The sequence below is a fragment of the Scophthalmus maximus genome, chromosome 9 (genome assembly GCF_022379125.1).
Source record: "Scophthalmus maximus strain ysfricsl-2021 chromosome 9, ASM2237912v1, whole genome shotgun sequence".
Classification (NCBI taxonomy): domain Eukaryota; kingdom Metazoa; phylum Chordata; class Actinopteri; order Pleuronectiformes; family Scophthalmidae; genus Scophthalmus; species Scophthalmus maximus.
The window spans coordinates 20,423,682-20,443,721 of record NC_061523.1 but is presented as its reverse complement, the minus strand read 5'-3'; the positions used below and the strand labels follow the sequence as shown (position 1 = coordinate 20,443,721).

Below are 20,040 nucleotides of genomic sequence, written 5' to 3'. Positions count from 1 at the left end.
TGCCCTCAGGTGTGTTGCTCTCTTGACTCTGCGACATCCACGTGGTTTTTAATTCTTGCGCAGCACGTTGAATGTGATCACATGTGCAAGACGGTTAAATCGTTTTGTACAAGGCGGTGGATTCAAAAGTGTCAAATATGAAACACAAAGTTACGATGTTCTTTAATACGTTTCCTCATGACATGACCTCCTTGAGAAAGGAAGCATGTCATTTGACAGCATTAGCCACGTTTACAGCAATTAACGGTAATGAATTATGTGTTGTGGCCTCCCATAGAAGTGTTGGTCTTCAGAGCCCAAGTGCGCTAATTTGACTCAATACCAACCAGCTTTCATGGAGAGCGGCTTCCATTGTTCTTAGAAATGAGTGAAGTGCGGCTAATTCTGTGACTATACCGCTCATTATTCTAGCTTAGGAGTGAATGAAGTCACTGAACCCGCCGCCGTCACACTGTAAAAAGTTGCGCTAAAACACCCAAGTTTGATTTTAGCTCATTCACTCAAACGTATGCCTCTGACAAATGAAGACTTCATCACAATTCTGGATCTATAGAGTAAGGGCACTCTCACATCTACCTTGTTTGGTTTGAACCAAAATAGCAGGTGAAAAAGTTTCTTTGGACCAAAATTTAGTCCGACCAAAAGAGGTGGTCCGGGTCCAGATCAAACTGAACCGTGGTTTAAATTGGTTTGCAGTGTGCAAAAACATGTTTTATTTAGATATTTTGGACATTCAGTTGCAGGAATTTGAGACAACATTGAACAATAGTTGAACGACGAGGACGTTCATTCTGCGCATTCTTACAACTATTCAGTACCGCGCCTGAAGTTGGTGATGCTGGTAGTTATTCCATAATAATTTGCGAGTGGCAACAGAATTCATAAAAAAATGAACCGGTTCATTCATTTTCTCTGCGCTAACGAAAAAATACAACCACCCGCCAAAACTGGCAGCAAGCCAACGTGAGGCGCACCCGTCCCGCCTTTAAAACCGATCAATGTCAAGTATAGGTAGATGCATCCCAGGTAGGTGATGACGACAGGAGGTACGTATGTAATATGAAATTCTTAAGTGCGCTCCCTAAATTGCAATAAGATGATGTCAGACATGACCGGAGATGTTCTGAGAGATTCTGGATTGGCGGTTGTCCACTGAGCAATTTCTGGCTCCGTGAGAAATGCCGGGGTTTTACACCGAAGATAAATCTATGTAATTATTCCACTCCAGCTTTTTGTTCTGCTTTATGCTCACGAGGTCCACTCCATTTAACGGGGCTCAGTTATTTGCCAATGCCGCTCGCTGTCCGTCGGTATTCTGGAGTGCGGAGCCGATATTTAGATCTTTAAAGTGTGTGGAATCATTTTAATACACCCCTCCGGGTTCCCTTATTAACCACTTGACTCCACTTGAATGGCATTTTGTGATATTTTCAATTAGAAACATTCCATTCAGTTTCATTATGAAATGAATTGCCATATCTCTTAGGAGACCACTGCACCTACATGGTAATTATTCTTGAGCAGTAGTTAATCCTTTCTTTAAAATAGACTATATCAGTGTGAAATTTGTATTTTTGACGCCTTTCATAGCGCAAAGCTCGTAAGTCCCGTAAGTACGCCACAGGATAAGATACAGGTAGGTGTCTGCTCTTACATATGTATGTCCTTTCAAGCCCACTTGCATATTTTTTTTTCTTTCCTCCCTTGGATCCATGCAGCGAGGTTCAGCGAGACGTTTGAGAATGAGCCTTTTGAAGGCCTGCCCAGCCGCACGGAGCAGTTATAAATGTACTGTCAATCCTCATTGGATTCATGTGTCAAGGGAGTCCTTTGGCCAAATGAAATTATGTCTCAGCTCCAAAGTCATCATGCGGCGCAGTGTCCTACAGACGGTACAATTTTTTTTTCTCCACGGCGGAAAATTGCGCCGGGATCGTTCTCACGGGGCGGAAAGGTATAGCCGAGGTAATGCTCGCGGGGCTTGGCTGTTGCGCGGCACGCACATGTAAATTATGACTCAGACGGTCGCGCGTCGCATCAGAAGGAGGAGGATTGAACTTTTTATTTTGTACGCCGGCCACCAGGACTGCTTAGTTCATGTGGAAGGCACCAGCCAGCGAGCCTTTTGGAATAAGAGCAGGGATGCAGTGGCGGCTGGTTCGCTGCCAAAGTGGATGGCAGTGTAGACAAAGTGGTAATCCTCAAGATATATATGTATATATATTTCTTCCTATTTCTCATGTGTTTCCCTTTTTGTTTATTTTTCCGACATCTTTAGTGCAGAGCACACATTGCTGCGATATTCTCCTCCTTTACTTTCGGGTGCCGTGTTAACTGTTGCTGCTGCTGGCAACCGCGGAGTACATCTGTTCCAGATGTTGTTTTTTTTGGGGGCCGCGAAATGTAAAAGCTTTCATACACTGGTGGGTAGACGGCGAGGAGCAGTCAGAGTAGTTCAGTTCATATAAAAGATACACTGCACGTTGCAAAATTGAACCTGCAGCGGCTCAAATACGCATTTCCCCCCTTTGTAACGGAACGTGTCCTCACCAGTATTGTGCCTGACGATTAAGCGACGCAAGGAACTCACTTAGACACCGAAGACGGTCTCAAGTGTACACAACCTTCGAGCTCCTCCGATGCCGACCCCTCGTCGAACTCGTTTGATCTGATAAATTCCATGTGCAAACAATCCCGGCGCTCGGGAAGGGGAACGACTCAAGATGGCGCGCTCATCTCCGTGGGCGTGGACGGCACGGGAGAAAGAGGAGAGCGGCTCTGTACGGCGCTGAAACATCATCACAAGGATCTATAGCTGTACCAGAATAGCACATGCCAGCGGGGGGGCCCCTGTCGCCTGGGCAGGTGGTGATGTGGGATGGCAGCTAGTGTGAAAACGAATGGCGGCGGCGGCGCCTCGCCACATCTGTACTCTTTTTCCCCCGACTGTGGGATTTAAAGCGGCCTGATTATTCCAGCTCTCACCGATTTTTGCATTGTTTCCCCCCCGTGTTGCTCTCTCTCTCTCTCGCCCCTCCAGCTGGAGCTCAGCCGCGGACGAATCCGCCCACTCAATGCCGGGTCTTTTGTCCTCCCGCGAGGATGTTGTTTCAAACGTCGTCCCGATGACAAGCACCGTTGTGAGAGCAGAGGAAGACCGGGGCGGGTGCTGCTCGCCTTTTGTGTCACGGGCGCTCTCAACGGGACGGACGGGCGGGCGGGCGTTCACACAAAGCGCGCGGCGATCGCGGCCGACACACACACACACACACACACACACACACACACACAGCCATTCACATCGCTCGCACTCCCCTCGCCAGTCTCACACTCTCCTGATTGTCCCGTCTCCCGTCTCCCATCTCCCGTCTCCGTCTCCGTCTCCCATCTCCGTCTCCGTCGCAGCACACGGCATTGCCGTCGCCAGAGCCGAGCCCCGGATTAGCATAGTAATGTGGTGTGTGTTGCATCACGCTTTGCTGTAATCGATTACGGCCGGCCGACCAACTTGCACAACCGCAGACGTTCGTTTTTTGTTTTTTTCACACCGGTCCGTTGTTTTGTTAATCGTGTCCGACAGCGTTTCATCTTACGGCCGCCCTTCATTCTGCTGAGCAACAAAAAAAACCAACTACAAAACACACGAAGACAACGGCAGCGAAGGCGTCAGTTTAAACGCTGCGTGCAATACATGTCCGGACGCGGGTGAATTTGTCTCGGCGGCGCCGGCACACGCGGATCCTGCGTTCTTAGTTTTTCTCCTTTCAGTCGACATTTTGTACAAGGCCAAGTGGGATGTGACCGAGCAAAATAAAACAGACATTGTAGTTTTAAAGCGCCCACGGCCTGCCATATGTTTCCAGTAAATACAACAGCGACACAGTGCAAAGAAACACTGTTTAGATGGGGGGAGGGTTTTTTTTGTGTGTGTGTGTGTGATTTTCCAGACTATTTTTCACCAGTACTAAGTGTTTTGTAGCTCCACAGTTCTACTGCAGACGGGCCTTTGGTGGGTTTTAGTTCAGGCGTGTGATTATATACATTATATATGCACACGTCTTTGCATAAATGAGAGCGCAGCTAGACTTGAGACGCTCACTTCACAGGCAAAAAAGCGTTTCCAGAGAGCCGCCGCAACACGCGATAGCTATCCCCCTCCCTCAGACGGAGTGCGTACCCCTGCCGACAAACAGACACGCGCACCCTCGTCCCTTCTCCATCGTCCGCCTCACCGGACTGCATCCGCTTACACTTGTCTCCCCAGATAGCGCGGCGTGGCGGTGTTCTGCCGGTGCGTGTCTCTTGACGACGGCGTCACTACCGCCTCCGCACGCCGTGCATGATTTGACCTCGATTCATATCCGACTGCACATTAGACAGAGTCTGGTACGGCGGGCGGTGCACATTGTTCCAGATTGGAGGATCTGAGCTTCTCCAGGTGGCAGACGCCCGCGGCATTGTCATTCCCGCGGTGCCACGGCGTAACCTTTCAATGGAGTCGCGGTGCGTCCGTGGCGGCAGGTGTCAATCGGGGCCATCCAGGATCCAGACGATCCAAATTTGACATTTGTTCTTTTGGTTGAGAATTGATCAGGGGCGGGGGTTTGGCCCAGAGATATCCTCACAGGAGATGGGAAGCAGCCGCAGCAGCAGCAGCAGCAGCAGGAGCATGGCTTATGCTGACGGTTTATGACATGTCTTCTCTTTCACATCTGTTAAAAACTGGATTAATCCAATACATGATTAACTTGACTCAGCAAACAAAATTTGGTGTTGGATGAAAGAGTGTCACAGTTGTTGAAACTGTTTGAAGTGCATTAGCAGCTTCCCTAAAAGCGCGTTGACCCACAGTAACTATCCTCTAACCAGGGAACTGCATGGATTTTCAGCCTTTAATACTCCGCTTCAAGATTATGGACTTATTATACTAATGAGCTCTTCGCAAGCTCCTTTAGTGCAGATCCGCTGTCTGGATTTAAAAGGGGGGGAAAAAAACCTCGACAAAACTTACATGGACACTTCACAGCTGCCACACCAATAATTGATGAGCAAACACTTGCCTTATCAGTTTATCGGTGTGTTCAAATTAGGGGTTACCGCGGCAACCCGCTTCCCCCGGGACCTTTAGAACACAAAGCACGACAAGATGCGGATGCAAAATAAGGGGAAGATGCGAGAAAGGAGGAGAGAAAGGTGCTTTCTCCGGCCTTTCCTGCTAAATAGTGAATTGATCAATCGCACGCTCTCGCACACAATTGTTTGTTTGGAGTCACATTTAATTATGATTTCACTTTTATTCACGTATTTGTGCTGCTTTGGGAGTCTGTATTTTATCCCACCATGCAGATTACAGGCACTTTTTCTAAATTGCACCTTTTCTCCTGTACAGTTTGACATATTGCACATATTTCACATTCTATTATATACTTTCTACTTCTATTTGATTGTTATTGTTTAGTTTGTTCTCCACGTACTTACACTACTTGCATGTTCAATTTGTATACACCAAAGAAAAAGGTCTTTATATGTGAAAACCTACTTGGCAATAATTTACTGCCCAGTTACTTTGCAGATATTTTTGTTTTATTGTTTTTAGTGGTTGGTTTAAGTCCCTTGACCTCACCTCACACCGGGTTTGTAAAGAACTTTCAACTTTTATTTTGGTAACCGCGGGTCACTGGGGCATGTAGAGCGTATGTCTGGACAGCGAAGTGATGTTGCAGCACTTGCCCCACTTTATTTACCTTGTTTTGAAGTGCTCTTCACTAAAGGCACTTAACCCCCTGGAGCGGCGGGGGGGGCGACCCAATAACCGAATGTTTAGGGTGGCCGGACCGTCCACTGCATCAGTCCCCTCTACTCTCTCCCTCGTCTCACCGTCTTTCCTTCACTGAATCCGTCAGGATAAAGGCAAAAATGCCAAGAAAATAAAGTGTGAATTATGAAAAAAAAAAATAGAACACACTGGGTTTTATAGTCAAGACATTTGCTTTCTCCCTAAATAAATCCTTGTGAAGAATTGGAGAGTTTTGTAACCTTTTTTTTTTTTTTGCTTGACAGTTTGTTGTAATATATATTTTAATTTTTCATCCACAGTGGAGAAAGTTTTATCAAGTGAAATTCTACAGTTTCCCGACTGGAAGCGCATTCGCAATGCATGGTCAATCTGTCCAATTTCCCTGGCTGTCCCCATAAGCCTGGAGGCATTTGGGCATTAATCTATAAGTAGTGGCAAGAGTGGCAACAAGGCTTAATTCATTTACTTAAGAGCTTTTCACGTGGGGTTTAAAAGTTAATAGGACGATCACTCCGTAGTGCATTTGATTAAGCCCTCTTAATTACCCCAGGTATAATGGGCTATTAGCAAAGGCCCAGTTGTAAAAGGGCAAGTGGGAGATGATTGTTTTTATGAGGTACTTTTTGTTAACCTCGTCCAATGTCAGGATTATACTGGATATTAGAATATAACCCAGTGCCTCTTACAGTCTGATACACATGGGAGTAATGCTATGGGAGGCTACAGTGTATTTTTCTTGTGGTATCATTTTTATGACCGTCAATGTTTCTGTATTAAACCGGACCACAGTGTTTCCAAAAACCTTGACCGAGAAGCCATGATCTATTTTTTGCAGAAAACAAATACATCTCTCGGAACATTGTGCTGATAACATTGAGCATTACTGTATTTGTGACATACAAAGTATGTGATTAACGTTTGCTCATGATGTAAATAGAAAAACACCATCCACTTCCATTTCCTACTTTTCATATTTTCTGTTGCAGTTCAATTGTACAGAAATATCCTTTCAAAGAGTTGGGGTTTGCATTGGCAGTTTCATAAATCCGACATCCGACTCTGAGGGGGCCATTTTAAACCATCACTTATTTTGTTCAACACTTTCTTCTCCCGATTCAGTTTTCTTTTTCCCTCTCTCCCCTGTCTGCAGGCACTTTCTTTTTAAAACGGGCACGGGCACAACACCTTTCTTCGGCGCGGCGGCCCCCGGTTACACCATGGCGACGGGGACCGTGTACTCCACACCGGCGCGCCCGTTGCCCAGAAACAGCCTGTCCAGAGGGGCTTTCAAGTTCAAGAAGTCGCCCAAACATTGCTCCTGGAAGTGCACCGCGCTGATCGCCGTGGGCATAGCCGTGGTGCTGTCCATCGTCCTCTGCTACTGCATAGGTGAGACTCGGTCGGCTCAGACCGCGAGAGCGTTGGTGCGCGGCACATTTTGAAAAATGTCGTTTTCATCCCAAACGCACGGAAAGTTTCCCCTGGCTCTCGGAACGCAGAGCAAGGCCAAAATTACAGGAGCAGGAGAAAAAGGTGCATGGGAGATTACGGGACAGTATCACATTGATTACGCACACGTTTCTTGAACGCTTGAGGCTCGCCAAACTTTACAAGACGACTTCCTGAAGTTTTGACCGGGTTATGTTGTAATATTTGCAATTCTTGCTTTGGGAAGCACACTGTTCGAATGGCGTTGAATGGCTTTCCTTCATGAAGAAACTTTTACTCTTTTACTCGCTGTCCAGCAGATGAGTCTGGATTTTAACCTGCCAAAAGGAAAAAAGACTTAAAAATGCCTCTGTCTTGTCTATTTTCTCTTCACTCTTCCAGGCTTCTTTACTGACTAACCTCAATCGTGATTCTCTGGAGGGGGCAGTTTGGGGGGGGAAATTCAATTTCTCGTAATCCCAGTCTGGCGTGACACGATTTCTTTTCTTTCCTTTTTTTGGGGGGGGCTTTTTCTTTTCCCCTGAGGAATGATGCATGTCATTTTATTACTGTAAATTTGAAACAAATCAACCACAAAATTAACTTTACACCCAGGCTTTGGACGCCAAATGTTGCCACCCAACGCTCGCTGCCGTCGCGCGGCGCAGACACGCGGCGCAGGCTGTCACTCAAGCACATGAAAACCGATGGTTTTAGTGGGAGAAGATGTGCACTCCATTATCTGCGGTGGCATTAGACAGTCTTTAGACTCGTCATTCGGTGAAACGGAACAAATGATAGACAAGCCGCCCGGAGTGAATGGCGCCGGCGCACCTCTCGATCTGTATGAAGTTTGATCTCTGCCAGGAGTGCTTCTATTTCACCGCCTCGTCCCCCTTTTTTCGCAGAAATTGCAGATGTCCTGATATGATTCAGTAGTGTCTGTCTGACTAAGCTTCCCGTCAGATGTGCAGACATGGCCCCGGCGCAGCTCCCAACAAGACATCCCTGTCTGTTTCCCCTTTGACGGGGGGGGGGGAGGGGGCCCTGTGCATCGCTCCCGCACCTCTGATCGCAGTTCGCGGGACGACAGTCGACTCGCGTCCTCCGGGGCTCCTGTTAAAACACAGGCGGCGGGGGGGAGGGGGATGGGGGAGGGGGAGGGGGTTCAAATGTGGCCGGCACAGATGGAAACTTCAAAAAGCGAAGCGCAAGTTGAGGAGCTGAACCCTCATGGCGAAGGAAACAGTCCAAAAAACACTTGAAGTTTAATGAAGACCCCGGCCCACAAAGCCCTTTGTTGTACTCGAACCAAACCCCGCTCGTTCTGTCAGGAACAGGAAATACTTTTATCTCGGTCATCCCCCTCCCTCCCTCCCTCCCTCCTTTGGGTATTATTTCCTGCGAGGGAGATCTCGAGCATTTTTTACAGCATGTGTCAAAGCTGACTTCTTGCTAACCTTTAGAATCTTGACCACAGCAATAAACCCGCAACGGATTCATCTCTCCTTATGCCCTCCCCTGTCATCCAGGCCCTTAATCTTTACACCGTGGCTTCCTCCCTGAGCGGGGTATATAAGCATTCATCCAGCTTGGAGGCGGGGGAAAATGTGACACAGTTGTATAAGGAGAAATATGGCGTTGTTGGGAAGATCCTATAACCCGCGTTTTATTGGCGAATGGAGAGCGGACTGCTCTCTTGGAGGGGAGGTCATAAACGCGCCGTATCAATGTCAATATTCACGTTCCCTTTATTGACTTAACTGTTTTGCAACGCGCTGTTGTTCATGATCTCCCGTCGTAAAAAAAATTAGTATGGATGTGCCATATACATACGTTTTATACCTCCGCCGCTCCGCCGCGTGTGGGGAATCGGTCACTATGTTTTTGGACCTGTCCTCCTCCTCGTGGCCCAGACGCGGTGCGCTCGGCTTGCACGGGTTGAATAAGCAGGAACGCTCCTTTGTTCAGCTGGTGTCATTAGCGGGGGTTTTTTTCATCAATTTCACAACATCTTCATCCCAGCGATCAACAGCTTGTTTAATTTTAGACCCTTTTTGTCGGATGTGCGGGATTTGTGTTTTTCGGGGCCTGGTCTGATTCCAGAGCGTGTGGCTGGAGCTCCAGCGCTCTTAGTCCGTGTGTGTGTCCGTGTGTGTGTGTCTGTGTGTGTGTGTGTGTGTGTGTGTGCGTGTGTGTGTGTGTGTCCGTGTGTGTGCGTGTGTCCGTGTGTGTGCGTGTGTGTGTGTGTGTGTGTGTGTGCGTGTGTGTGTGTGTCCGTGTGTGTGTGTGTCCGTGTGTGTGTGTGTGTGTGTGTGTGTGTGTGTGTGTGCGTGTGTGTGTGTGTGTCCGTGTGTGTGCGTGTGTCCGTGTGTGTGCGTGTGTGTGTGTGTGTGTGTGTGTGCGTGTGTGTGTGTGTCCGTGTGTGTGTGTGTCCGTGTGTGTGTGTGTGTGTGTGTGTGTGTGTGTGTGTGCGTGTGTGTGTGTGTGTCCGTGTGTGTGCGTGTGTCCGTGTGTGTGCGTGTGTGTGTGTGTGTGTGTGTGCGTGTGTGTGTGTGTGTGTCCGTGTGTGTGTGTGTGTGTGTGTGTGTGTGTGTGTGTGTGTCCGTGTGTGTGTGTGTGTGTGTGTGTGCGTGTGTGTGTGTGTGCGTGTGTGTGTGTGTCCGTGTGTGTGCGTGTGTGTGTGTGCGCGTGTGTGTGTGGAACAGATGCAACCCTTTGCCACTTGCCTCAGGTGTCTGAGAGTGCTTCCACCACTTCCTCTCTCTTTCATCCACCGCCAATTCACCTGCCAGGTGCAGTGACTCAAGTAACTACAATGTGCACACGTACTTTACTGCTCCTCTACCGTCGGCTCGCACCGTGAGTGCAAGCGCGAGCACACATGCGCCGAAAAATGCTGGATATTGACGTTTACTGCACCGTATTGCTCCCATTTTTTTTTTCACAGAAATATATTTTATGAAACCTAAAAACTGACTGCTTTTTTTTTTTTTTTTTTAAGCAATTGATTTTAAAAGGAAAGCGAACACAACAGTCACGCAGCTGGAGCCCGGCTCCTGTAATTCAAATGAGGCAAACCTGCTGAGGTGAGGCTTTCCAGTTCCACTCCTGCAAACTGCCTGATTGGAAGGATTTCCAGCGATTGTTCGGATACACTGAGGCCAATCAGGAGCGAGTCCAGCTTTCGGTGCCCTGACTGGACGCAGACCACCGATTGGCCAGTTTTTGGAAAATGCACATTGAATTGAGCCGCGCAAACAAAACTAAACGTGAACAATATCCCAGATGGACATGTTTGATCCAAATGGTTATGGAGTAATGGAATACTAAATTAACAGCCAACTTTTATGATAATCGATTAATCGGTTTCAGTTGTTTTCATGAAAAATAAGTCGATAATATCGAATTTAAGCTTCTCAGATTTAAATATGTTTAGTTTCTGTGCTCCTCTATGATAGTACTGAACTGAACATCTTTGGTTTGCAGACAAAACATCATCTTGAGGTTTTGGGAAACATAATTTGCAGCCCTACATGGTTATAAGTAGAAGACACTGGACTCCCTTTGCCTGACTAGTTTTACTGTCTTTTAATGTCAAGACAAATACAGTAAATGTTCCCGTCAAAAATTTCAACAAATCATGGATTAAACTCGTTCCATGATAGCACGTACCAAAAATGATCAGTCGGACATTGAGAAAATCCCTTTGGGCTCATTCGCTTTTTTTTTTTGTTGTTGTTGTTTTTTTGAAGCTTGCTGATCAAAGTGATGGTTCTCATGAAATATTTGTGGTCCATTATCTGTCGAAAATCCCAGTTTGTTTCAGTTACTTCACGGCCGATAGAGTGAGCAGAGTCTTGGTCAATCTCGGGGTAGTGGAGGAGACGCCGTCCCACAGAACGGGGCACATTCTAGTCGCGCTCCGAGCCGTGCAGTTTTATTTCTAGGGAGTCCCCCGGGGAGGGTTTTTTTTCCAGGAGAGATGTGCAGCCAGGTTCCGGCATGAAACAATGTTTATCCCAATAATTTTGAGGCTGTTGAGCTCCAAGTTGTTGTTGGCACACTCTGACTCCAGATGGGCCACCTCTCCCTCCCTGGTAAGTGGGCTAATTATTCTTGGTGACGATGCCCATCAGAACAGTGTCATCAGCATATTGGAAACCAGAAGCACTTTTACACCCGTCTCTGTCCGAGGCGGCTTCGCTGGATGTGGCCCCCGCGGCGTGGTCGGCCCAGCGTTTTTTCCGGGTAACAGCGTAAAAACAGGAATGATGTGAGCAAGATGGCAGAATTTGCCGTGAGAGCAGCCATAGGAGGATTTGAAGTGTTCGTGCCTCTGTACACTAAATCCCATGTCGGTGTCAGAGCTCAGACAAGCATTTCGCGAACTTACAAATCCGACCTCCCATTCACCGTCGGCGGAGGTGTTCCACAGGGCACATTTTGACATTCTGAGATTGGAGGCCAGCTTTTTTTCCCGCCCAGGATCCGCTCACAGTCCATAAATATTAATTGAACTGGCCTATGCAGCAGGAAGAACTTATGCTAATTCAAAACATGGAGGGCTATTCACCTCAAAGCAATTTGTTGATGAGATAAGTGGGGATCCGGGCCCTGGTGTACTGAAGCACAGTGAAGAGGGGTGACGGCGCTCCGCGGTTCTGTGGCGTGTTGGATACACCAGAGCCCAGGGCCGCACACAATTAGCTTCCCATCGTGGACCTAAGACGCCGATGATACTGGGAGACGTGAGTGCGCAGCATTAATCGGTGGGGAGTGTCTGCGTTTATCATGGGACACGAAGTAGAGTCCTCAACAAGGAATGGAGCCAGTCAAAGAGTTTTCATTTTTTTCTGCCAGAAGCTTTTCATTTTTTAAGTCACGGTGATGGCACGGCCCAGGGGGACGGAGGGGTCCGTGTGTCACTCCGTCACTTTGGCGAGATCATTTTCTGGGGGTCGCAAGATGGTTGTGGAGAAAAATAGTATCTTACCTTCTAAATAGAATTACCTCCCTTTGCTCTTAAAGTGGGAAAACGCTCATAAAAGAGAAAAAAATACAAAAATTTAATCACAAGTTTAGGAATAATAAGCGTTATCTTAATTTATCACAAAAAAAAGATTAAAAAATAAAATCAATTGCAGCCCGTGGCCTTTCTGTAGTAAGAAAAACTATTACCAAGTCAATATTATATATATATATATATATATATATATATATTATGTAGCTTAGTGTCCTGTCTTCTGCTGGACTTTCCTTTGGGTTGATGCAGGGTGTCCTCAGCTGATTTTTTTTTTTGAAATTGGGACCCAGGGTCAGCACACGGTGTTTTCAACGTGTGTAAGAAATGTTCGTGGCCAGTTGTTAGTTGTATCTATTAGTCTAAATACTGGAAATATTTATAGAACACGCTGTTTGAAAAAGTTGTTATTTTAAAAGAAGGAGAAAACACACTTCAGTGTTGGTGACAATTTTTTAGTATTTTTTAGAGATGGGTTCAAACATTCATCTGTAGCAACAAAAACTTAATCGATGCAACGACCAAAAAAACTAAAATAAAATACAAGTGCACTGATCTTGCAGGTTTTCACATTAGGAGGTAGATTGTCAGAATAGTTCGTTCAGAGTATTTAGAAAAAGTCCGGCTTGTCAGATATATTGATGGACCAGTCAGCATTCATTAGTGCTGCCGGTGATTTTTGCTAGTCTGCTTCAGCAGCCATGGAAATTGATTTTGACACTGATGGTGATGTTGGCTGAATGGGCAGGGAAGCTGAATATTGTCGCTCAACATTAAATCTGCATTATTTGATTGGAATCCAAGGCCATGGATCATTTGATCTACCAAGGACGGTGCTTTGTGTGTCTTCTCGCTCAAACCGACGCCAGCGTAATCTCCATCCGCCGGCTTTCCGCAGAGCACCGATTGCCCGCGCGGCCCGTATTAGTTTTCCATCTTTCTTCTGATCTCCTTTTTATATTTGATATTCTCTCTGGCCCCCGCACTGCCCTCTCAGGTTATTTGCCGCGGGTCGATATCCATCTTCCCAGCGAGCGACAGGTGCCGGAGGAAAAGTTTCCTGCCGCGGATCAAATGGTCGGAAATACAAGGTGCCTCCTCAGCACGTTCCCTCTGCCGGTTGGTCTGAAGGAGATTGCCCCCCCCCCCCCCCTCCCCCTCGCCGGGGCCCGCGGAGGGCACCTCCGTTTCCCCGATAGACAACAGGAACACAGTTTGATTGAATCCAATACCGCGACAATGAAGCAGGCCGGCTGAATGAAAGCGACACCGAGTTTAGTTATGTAAGGGAGCCAGGCGACCGGCCTCTTATCCTCACACGTCCTCCTACTACTGTCTGCCTCAATACTTCCTCAAGTCTCTCGCTTTCTGCCTCTTTCTCTCTCTCTCTCTCACGCGGTTTCACGCCCGCCTCGCTCCACCGCTGCGTCCCTCCTGCTTCCGCTTCTTTTCCCCCCCCAGATTTGTGAGAGTTTTAAGACTTTCGTCGCGCCTGCTCGTCTGACGTGGAGGCTTCCGTGTCAAAGTAGAAGGAGAAAGGAAAAAAAAAAACCTCAAAGTCTTTGCGACAGTAACTGACGGTGCGGCGTATTAACCAACGGCCCCCCCAGAGGAAACCTTGCGAGAGCAACAGGGTTCCTCGGTGTCGATTGAAGCGGCTCTGGCCGCGGCCCTCTGTCTGTGCGCTCGCGTCTGCACAAAGGAAGCCAGCCATGGCAGAGCAACCGCACAAAGGCAAAGTGTGAACCGACGCACTGGAAGTTAAACAGTTTGTCTGCCTACATTGGATCCAGCCATTGTGCTCTCCCGCTGGTCTTCTGAGCTGAAGTGGCTTGATTGTTTCTGTGCGACTATTCGCTTACTTGTTTGTCCATTTCCACAAGCCCACGCAGCTTCTTTTTTTCTGTGTGTGTGTGTGTGTGTGTGTGTGTGTGTGTGTGTGTGTGTGTGTGTGTGTGTTTCACAGCGATGCACCTTTTCGGCCTCAATTGGCAGCTCCAAGAGTTGGACAACCGGCCGGCTTTTGAAAACGGAGGAGTCGGGAAGACGGGCCCCACTCAGTCCAGCGTAGTGACGGCTCTGTCTGCTGACGGTGAGGAAAACAGAACGGACTCCCGGCTGAATGAATTGCCACTTAACATTCAAATGAACATTTACAGTCTCGAACGCTCCAGAGTAATCCCGTGTATTCTTTCCTGCTTGCCTTTCTTCATTGCTTTTTGAAAAGAAACGATGTATTTTTTTCGCCGTCAGGGTTAGCTTCTTCTTTTCAGAAATGAACATAAATGTTGACCGGTTCGCCCGACATAATTTTTTCGCACAAAAGGCCAAATGTGCGCGCGACGCTCAAGTTGTGGGAAAAGAAGAGAAGTGAGGATGCCTTGAATATAAGATAAAATGCCAACTTGAAAAAAGGTTAAATGATCCCAATTCAAAGCTTCAAAAATTGAAATTATTAAATGAACTAAAGGTTCAGGTGACGACTATAAAGGACGAACCATTCTGCCTCCCGAATGCCGGAGTGAGATGCCCGGTGCTCGGTGCTCGGGTCAGCCTTTAGAGTTTATTGAGCTCCGTCACCTTGTGAATGCTAATTGACGGATTCCAGACAGCTTTGTGCCGCCTAATCATCATTCCGGGGCCATTGTGCATCCCCCCCCCCCCCCCCCGCGGCTCACCTTTACAGCAAAAAACAAAGCCACCTAAATTAATCTGCGAGCACACTGCCGTATTTATAATGCACCGCCACGGAAAAAGACCAAACATTAATTGAGTTGAGTAGGCCGGGGCAAAAAAGCTCGATTGTTTAAACTCGGCTAGATTTAAATCCTCATAAGTACTGCTAATTAAGATAGCACCGGGCAGGTTTTGGACTGTTTAAAGGCAATCAATGGCCGGCTATTATTCTCCCCGGAGGTAAACTTGGCTTCCAGGCTTCACTTTGACTGAAGCTAAAGTGACAGGTAATGGCCTCATTACAAACACACACACACACACACACACACACACACACACACACACACAAACAGGCAGGCGTGCAAATAATCGAGGGCTCTGGCACAAACAGATACACTCGCACTTACAGTATTAACAGGCCCACACACTGAAATACAAGACGCGGGAGCAAAAGGTTGATTTGTCATTATGCCGTCCTCCTGCCGACGAGTTAAGAGTCATTTTCCGCGGTGAAATAAAGAGCGCAGCTGCGCTCCTTCCACAGCGCCGCGTTTTTGGACGGCGATGACTTTTGAGCGCTTTGGAGATTTTTCTTCTTAACAGTGAAATCCCTTTCCTGTGCTAACAACCCCGCAGGCGACAGTTTTTCATGCGAGCATGAGTCATATTAAAAATGAAAAAGAAAAAAAAAGGCGGCCATTGCTCCGTCTTTGGCGCGGTGAGGACACAGTTTAAGGACATCATTCGCCGGATTGTTTTGATTTGCTGTTATTGCCCCGGAATGGTGGCTCTCCGTATATCTGACAGATTCCATTTGGACCTTATCTGATACGGAGCCTCTCTCTATGAGTCTCCCGGAGAAAAGATGGGAGATGCGGCCTGTCGGAGTCTTGCAAAAAAAGCCAATTACGTCCGGTCAATTCTCGTGTCGGTGAACAGTGCATCGTGGACCGCGGGGGAGCCATTACTTTTAATCCTGTCTTGCTTGGTCACTGCTCATTTGGAAAGAGATATGACTGTCTCAATTTGTAGGTCCCCGCTTGAATAAAAGCATCAGATTACACTGAAAAAGCAAAAGATAGATCGCAGCATTTACGGATAACCAGAGACGGCAACAAAAACAAGATGGCGTATGAGATGAATGTGAAGGTTTGAGGCTCTGTGATGAGCAGATCACAACACACGTGTTGTTCTGCTTCCGTGACCTTTTGACGTAATCTGAGTCGGGGGGGGGGGGGTTGGTGTTGTTCCTGTCTTCCAGGAAGGACTTCCGTGCCCCACCAGGAGAACAACTCCATCGACACCGGACAAGTGGACGTAGGGAAGCGGGTGGGCCAGAGCGTCCCGCCGGGCGTGTTCTGGCGCTCCCAAGTCGGCGTGGACCAACCGCGTTTCCTCAAGTTCAACATCTCGGTGCAGAAGAACGCACTGATCGGAGTCTACGGACGGAAGGGCCTCGCGCCATCTCACACGCAGGTATGAAGCCCTTTGTGAAATCTGTCTTTGAATTTTGAAAAAGCGTCTTCCTAGTTGTGTCACTGTTACACTCTGTGTTTGAGCATGTCACATACATTTAAGCAGTTTTTTCAGCAAAATGAGTGCTTTTAAATGACCTCATCTAAAATCTAACGTAAAAATGAACCTTAAAAAGGTTTCATTTAACTGTAATTCCACAAAAACAAAACACCTCTTGTCTTTGACCAATAATCAACAGGAATAACATCATATTTCATGTAAAAAATTGTGTCTTTAAACCTCCATTGCTTATGCCTATCATTCGGGTCACTTGGTTATGGCGTTAATAGCCACAAAAAACAACATCGATACATTTAATCACCGTATAAAGATGTGTTGGTCAAGTCCACTATTGACTTTCTAGTTCCTCTTTGGTCTCCACCGACTCCAGAGGGGACAATTCCGACTCTTTAGCTGTGAAATCTAAGCATGTTATTAACAGCAACAGCAACAGTAAAACACATTAATGGAGAAAATATGCAAATCAAAAAAAAAGAAAAGAAATTCCGGGTAGAAAAACAGCTGCCCACTGTGTCTGATGACGACGCGGATGAGAGTGGTGAGTAGTGGGCTGTGAAACCGAAGCTGCTGCCGAGGGGGAACTGATGAGTTATTGATTATAATAATTCGCTGTGGGTTCATCACCACAAGCACATTAAATGTGATCAACTGTTTCTCCGGGAAAAACTGACTGGAGCGGCCCTCGACGTTAAAAAAGAAAGAAAAAAAGAGGCCATTTCACTTTCCGACTGAGGCCTTGTTTCTGAGCAGAATCAAAGCTGTTTTTTTCCTTTCAAAAATATAGATTATTTAATACTGTTCTTGATCTACCGACATGAGGAAAGTTATTTCGATTGTCCGGACATGCATGCATGATAGCCGCAGGCACTAGTGTGGTTCCACGCGTCGGCTGCCTGTGTGTGTGTGTGTGCGTGTGTGCGTGTGTGTGTGTGTGTGTGTGTGTGTGTGTGTGTGTGTGTGTGTGTGTGTGGGCGTGCACTCTCTTTTCTCCCTTCCGCCAAACGTCTGCCATTTGCAAACTGGAGTGTTTTTCCAAAATGTCCGACGTGGGTCTCACTTGAATGACATTTTCCTGCGGATCCCCATGTCTGACGTGCGGCGACGGCGATGGAGGCACTCAGACAATGGCTATTTTCCACCGCACTTGACTGCGAAAGCTCTTAGCTTCAGCGACGCGACCCCCCCCCCCCCCCTTGACATTTCTCTTTCGGCGAAGATGGGCTTCAGTCGAGTGTGGACGGTTAGGGCCACTCGTTGACGGGAAGCAAAGTCAGATGCGAGTGACAACAGGTGGGCCGCTGTCGCACTTTCAAGGTGAGGAGGAGAAAGAGGGGGAAGCCCGCCAACGTCAAAGACCAAAGGCTGCTAATTAACAAGACACTGTGTTTATGTCTCGGGCAGTTGTTACGCAGACGCTCAAACTCGTCAATGCCGGACTCCGCGTCCATTGTGGCTTTACCTCTGCATTGCATTCTGTTCAGGGGACCGCCGGCACAAATCAATGCCGTTACTTAACTGAGCATGAAAGACCCCGATGAGAGAAATTGACTGTTAGTCTTATTCACAGCTTGACAAGACAAGAGTCTCGTCCACCTCCCTCCATTATAGACTTCCTCCATCTGCTATCGAGTGTCTGTCTGCGCCGATACGCACCAAACAACTTGGGGGGAGAAAACTTTTGCCGTTTTTCATTTCTCCCTTCCCCTCCATGAATTTGTGCCGCAGTTGTGATCGAGCACCAGACTTAACTTCATTCAATCCTTAAAAAAAAGAAAACAAGGGCCGAGGAATCCGCAGGCCCCCGAGCGCCCCTCCTCCCTCCACGGGGCATCCGGCAGTCTCTCCACGCTCGGCCTCTCGCCTGTTATTCACTGGTATTGTTGGATTGAGATGAGTCGGGGGGGGGGGGGGGGGGGGGGGGGGGGCTAATCGAGACGTATGCACTTGGCCGGGAGGTTGGGGGCTCGTGGGATGAACTGTTTTTTATTGCTTCTCCCTGAAGCCGGCGAACACAAAGAAGTCAACTTCCGCCAGGTTAATGTCCCTCCCCTGCCCCCTGATCCACTCAAAGGGGCTTTAAATCACAGTGTTGACTCCACAACCCCCCCCCCCCATGCTCTCCCCTCTCCCGTTGTTTGCCCATCAACTGAAAGATTGCTCGGGTCCGCGTTTTCCACATTCCAGACGTTCCGAACTAAATCCTGTTTTAATTTATTTTTCTTCCCCCCCCCACCCCCCCCCCGTCTTGTTCTTTCTACAATTCCGAAGCCCTTTGTGCGTCCGTGGGGCTGGATGTTGTGCACATACTGATTTAGAGCTCCGCTATTTGATATATGGCCACCGGGGGAACAGAAGACCTCAGTAACACGATGATGGATACAAAGCGCTGACACATGGCCGGCTTATGAATTTATGTCAGCAAATGCATGTTGTTGCCAACGTATACATCATTCATTTAGCGTTGATGGACGTCAGGCCGACGTTGGGGTTTTTTTTGCTTGAGAAGAAAATGGCCCTTTAGTGGATGGAAGTTAGCAGTTGTTCGCCAACTTTGGAGCCGGGCAGTTGTTTAATAAGAACAAGTTGTTTATTTCTGTATGTTACTGCTGGAGAAGACAAAAGCAACAAAGCTACACAGAGCCGCAGATTTGGGATAAAACTGGGACATTTTTGGGGGGATTCACAGAAAAAAGTCAATGCCGGCTTTAAAAAAAACGATTTCTATTGTTATTGGTATTTCACAGTGCTCGTATTTCCCATTTTTACATGATTTGAAATATTGTATTATAGAGGAGAAGAAGATTAGCGGACACATCGCTCAGAGCCGTTGTTTCCTTCGGGGCCTCCCGTGTACCTCCTCGACCCGCGGTGCATGTGCTTCTCTGCCGAGGGCGGGAGACGGCTCTTTCTGCGTCGGGGGCGAAATCACACATTTCTGAATCCTGTCAAATCATGTAAGTTCTCTGATTTTTTACCACGAAATTGATGCGATATTTTCGCCTCATGTTTTAAATGTTCCCCCGTCCCAAAAATGTAAATAGATTGTACATTTTTTTGAAAACAAATCAACGGCCGCGCCGTTGATCGCGGCTGTCTGCGGACAGCCTCATCTTCGGTGAGAAAAAGAACCAGCCACAGTGCCAGGCCCCTGGCGCACCGCGCTCCCCCCCAGCAGGCCCGCCGACTCTTCCAGCAGGCGCCGTCACCGCGGGCTCGGTGCATCTGCGTCGCCAGCGACCGCTTCAGCCGGGGGGATCCGTCTGCATCTGCCGCGCCGCTCTCTCTCTCTCTCTCTCTCTCTCTCTCTCTCTCTCTCTCTCTCTCTCTCTCTCTCTCTCTCTCTCTCTCTCTCTCTCTCTCTCTCTCTCTCTCTCTCTCTCTCTCCGGCCCGTGGCTCGTTTGGGGGACTGCTGGTGTGCGTTACGCCGGGGTGTTTGGGTGTTTTTTTTTCCACCGCTGCCGTGCTCCGTGGGGTGCGAGCCTCGCTCGGGATGAAGTTCAGGTGTCGTCGGGCAGGTGCGGGGCGAGAGCAGGTGCACCGCTTCGCTTGTTTCACTTGGCAGGGATGACTGGTTAGTCC

At 47.9% G+C, this 20,040-nt stretch overlaps 1 protein-coding gene across 6 annotated transcripts in view; it reads left to right on the top strand.

Moving 5' to 3' along the window:
• The window catches only part of si:dkey-237h12.3 (teneurin-3), a 129,563-nt gene that overhangs the window by 53,090 nt on the left and 56,433 nt on the right, over positions 1–20,040 (top strand). For all 6 annotated transcript variants that reach the window (XM_035650610.2, XM_035650609.2, XM_035650607.2 and 3 more), the window contains 3 exons: positions 6,948–7,186; positions 14,215–14,340; positions 16,186–16,400. In XM_035650610.2, the coding sequence (XP_035506503.1) occupies positions 6,948–7,186; positions 14,215–14,340; positions 16,186–16,400 (580 nt within the window). The remainder of the gene's footprint in view (positions 1–6,947; positions 7,187–14,214; positions 14,341–16,185; positions 16,401–20,040) is intronic.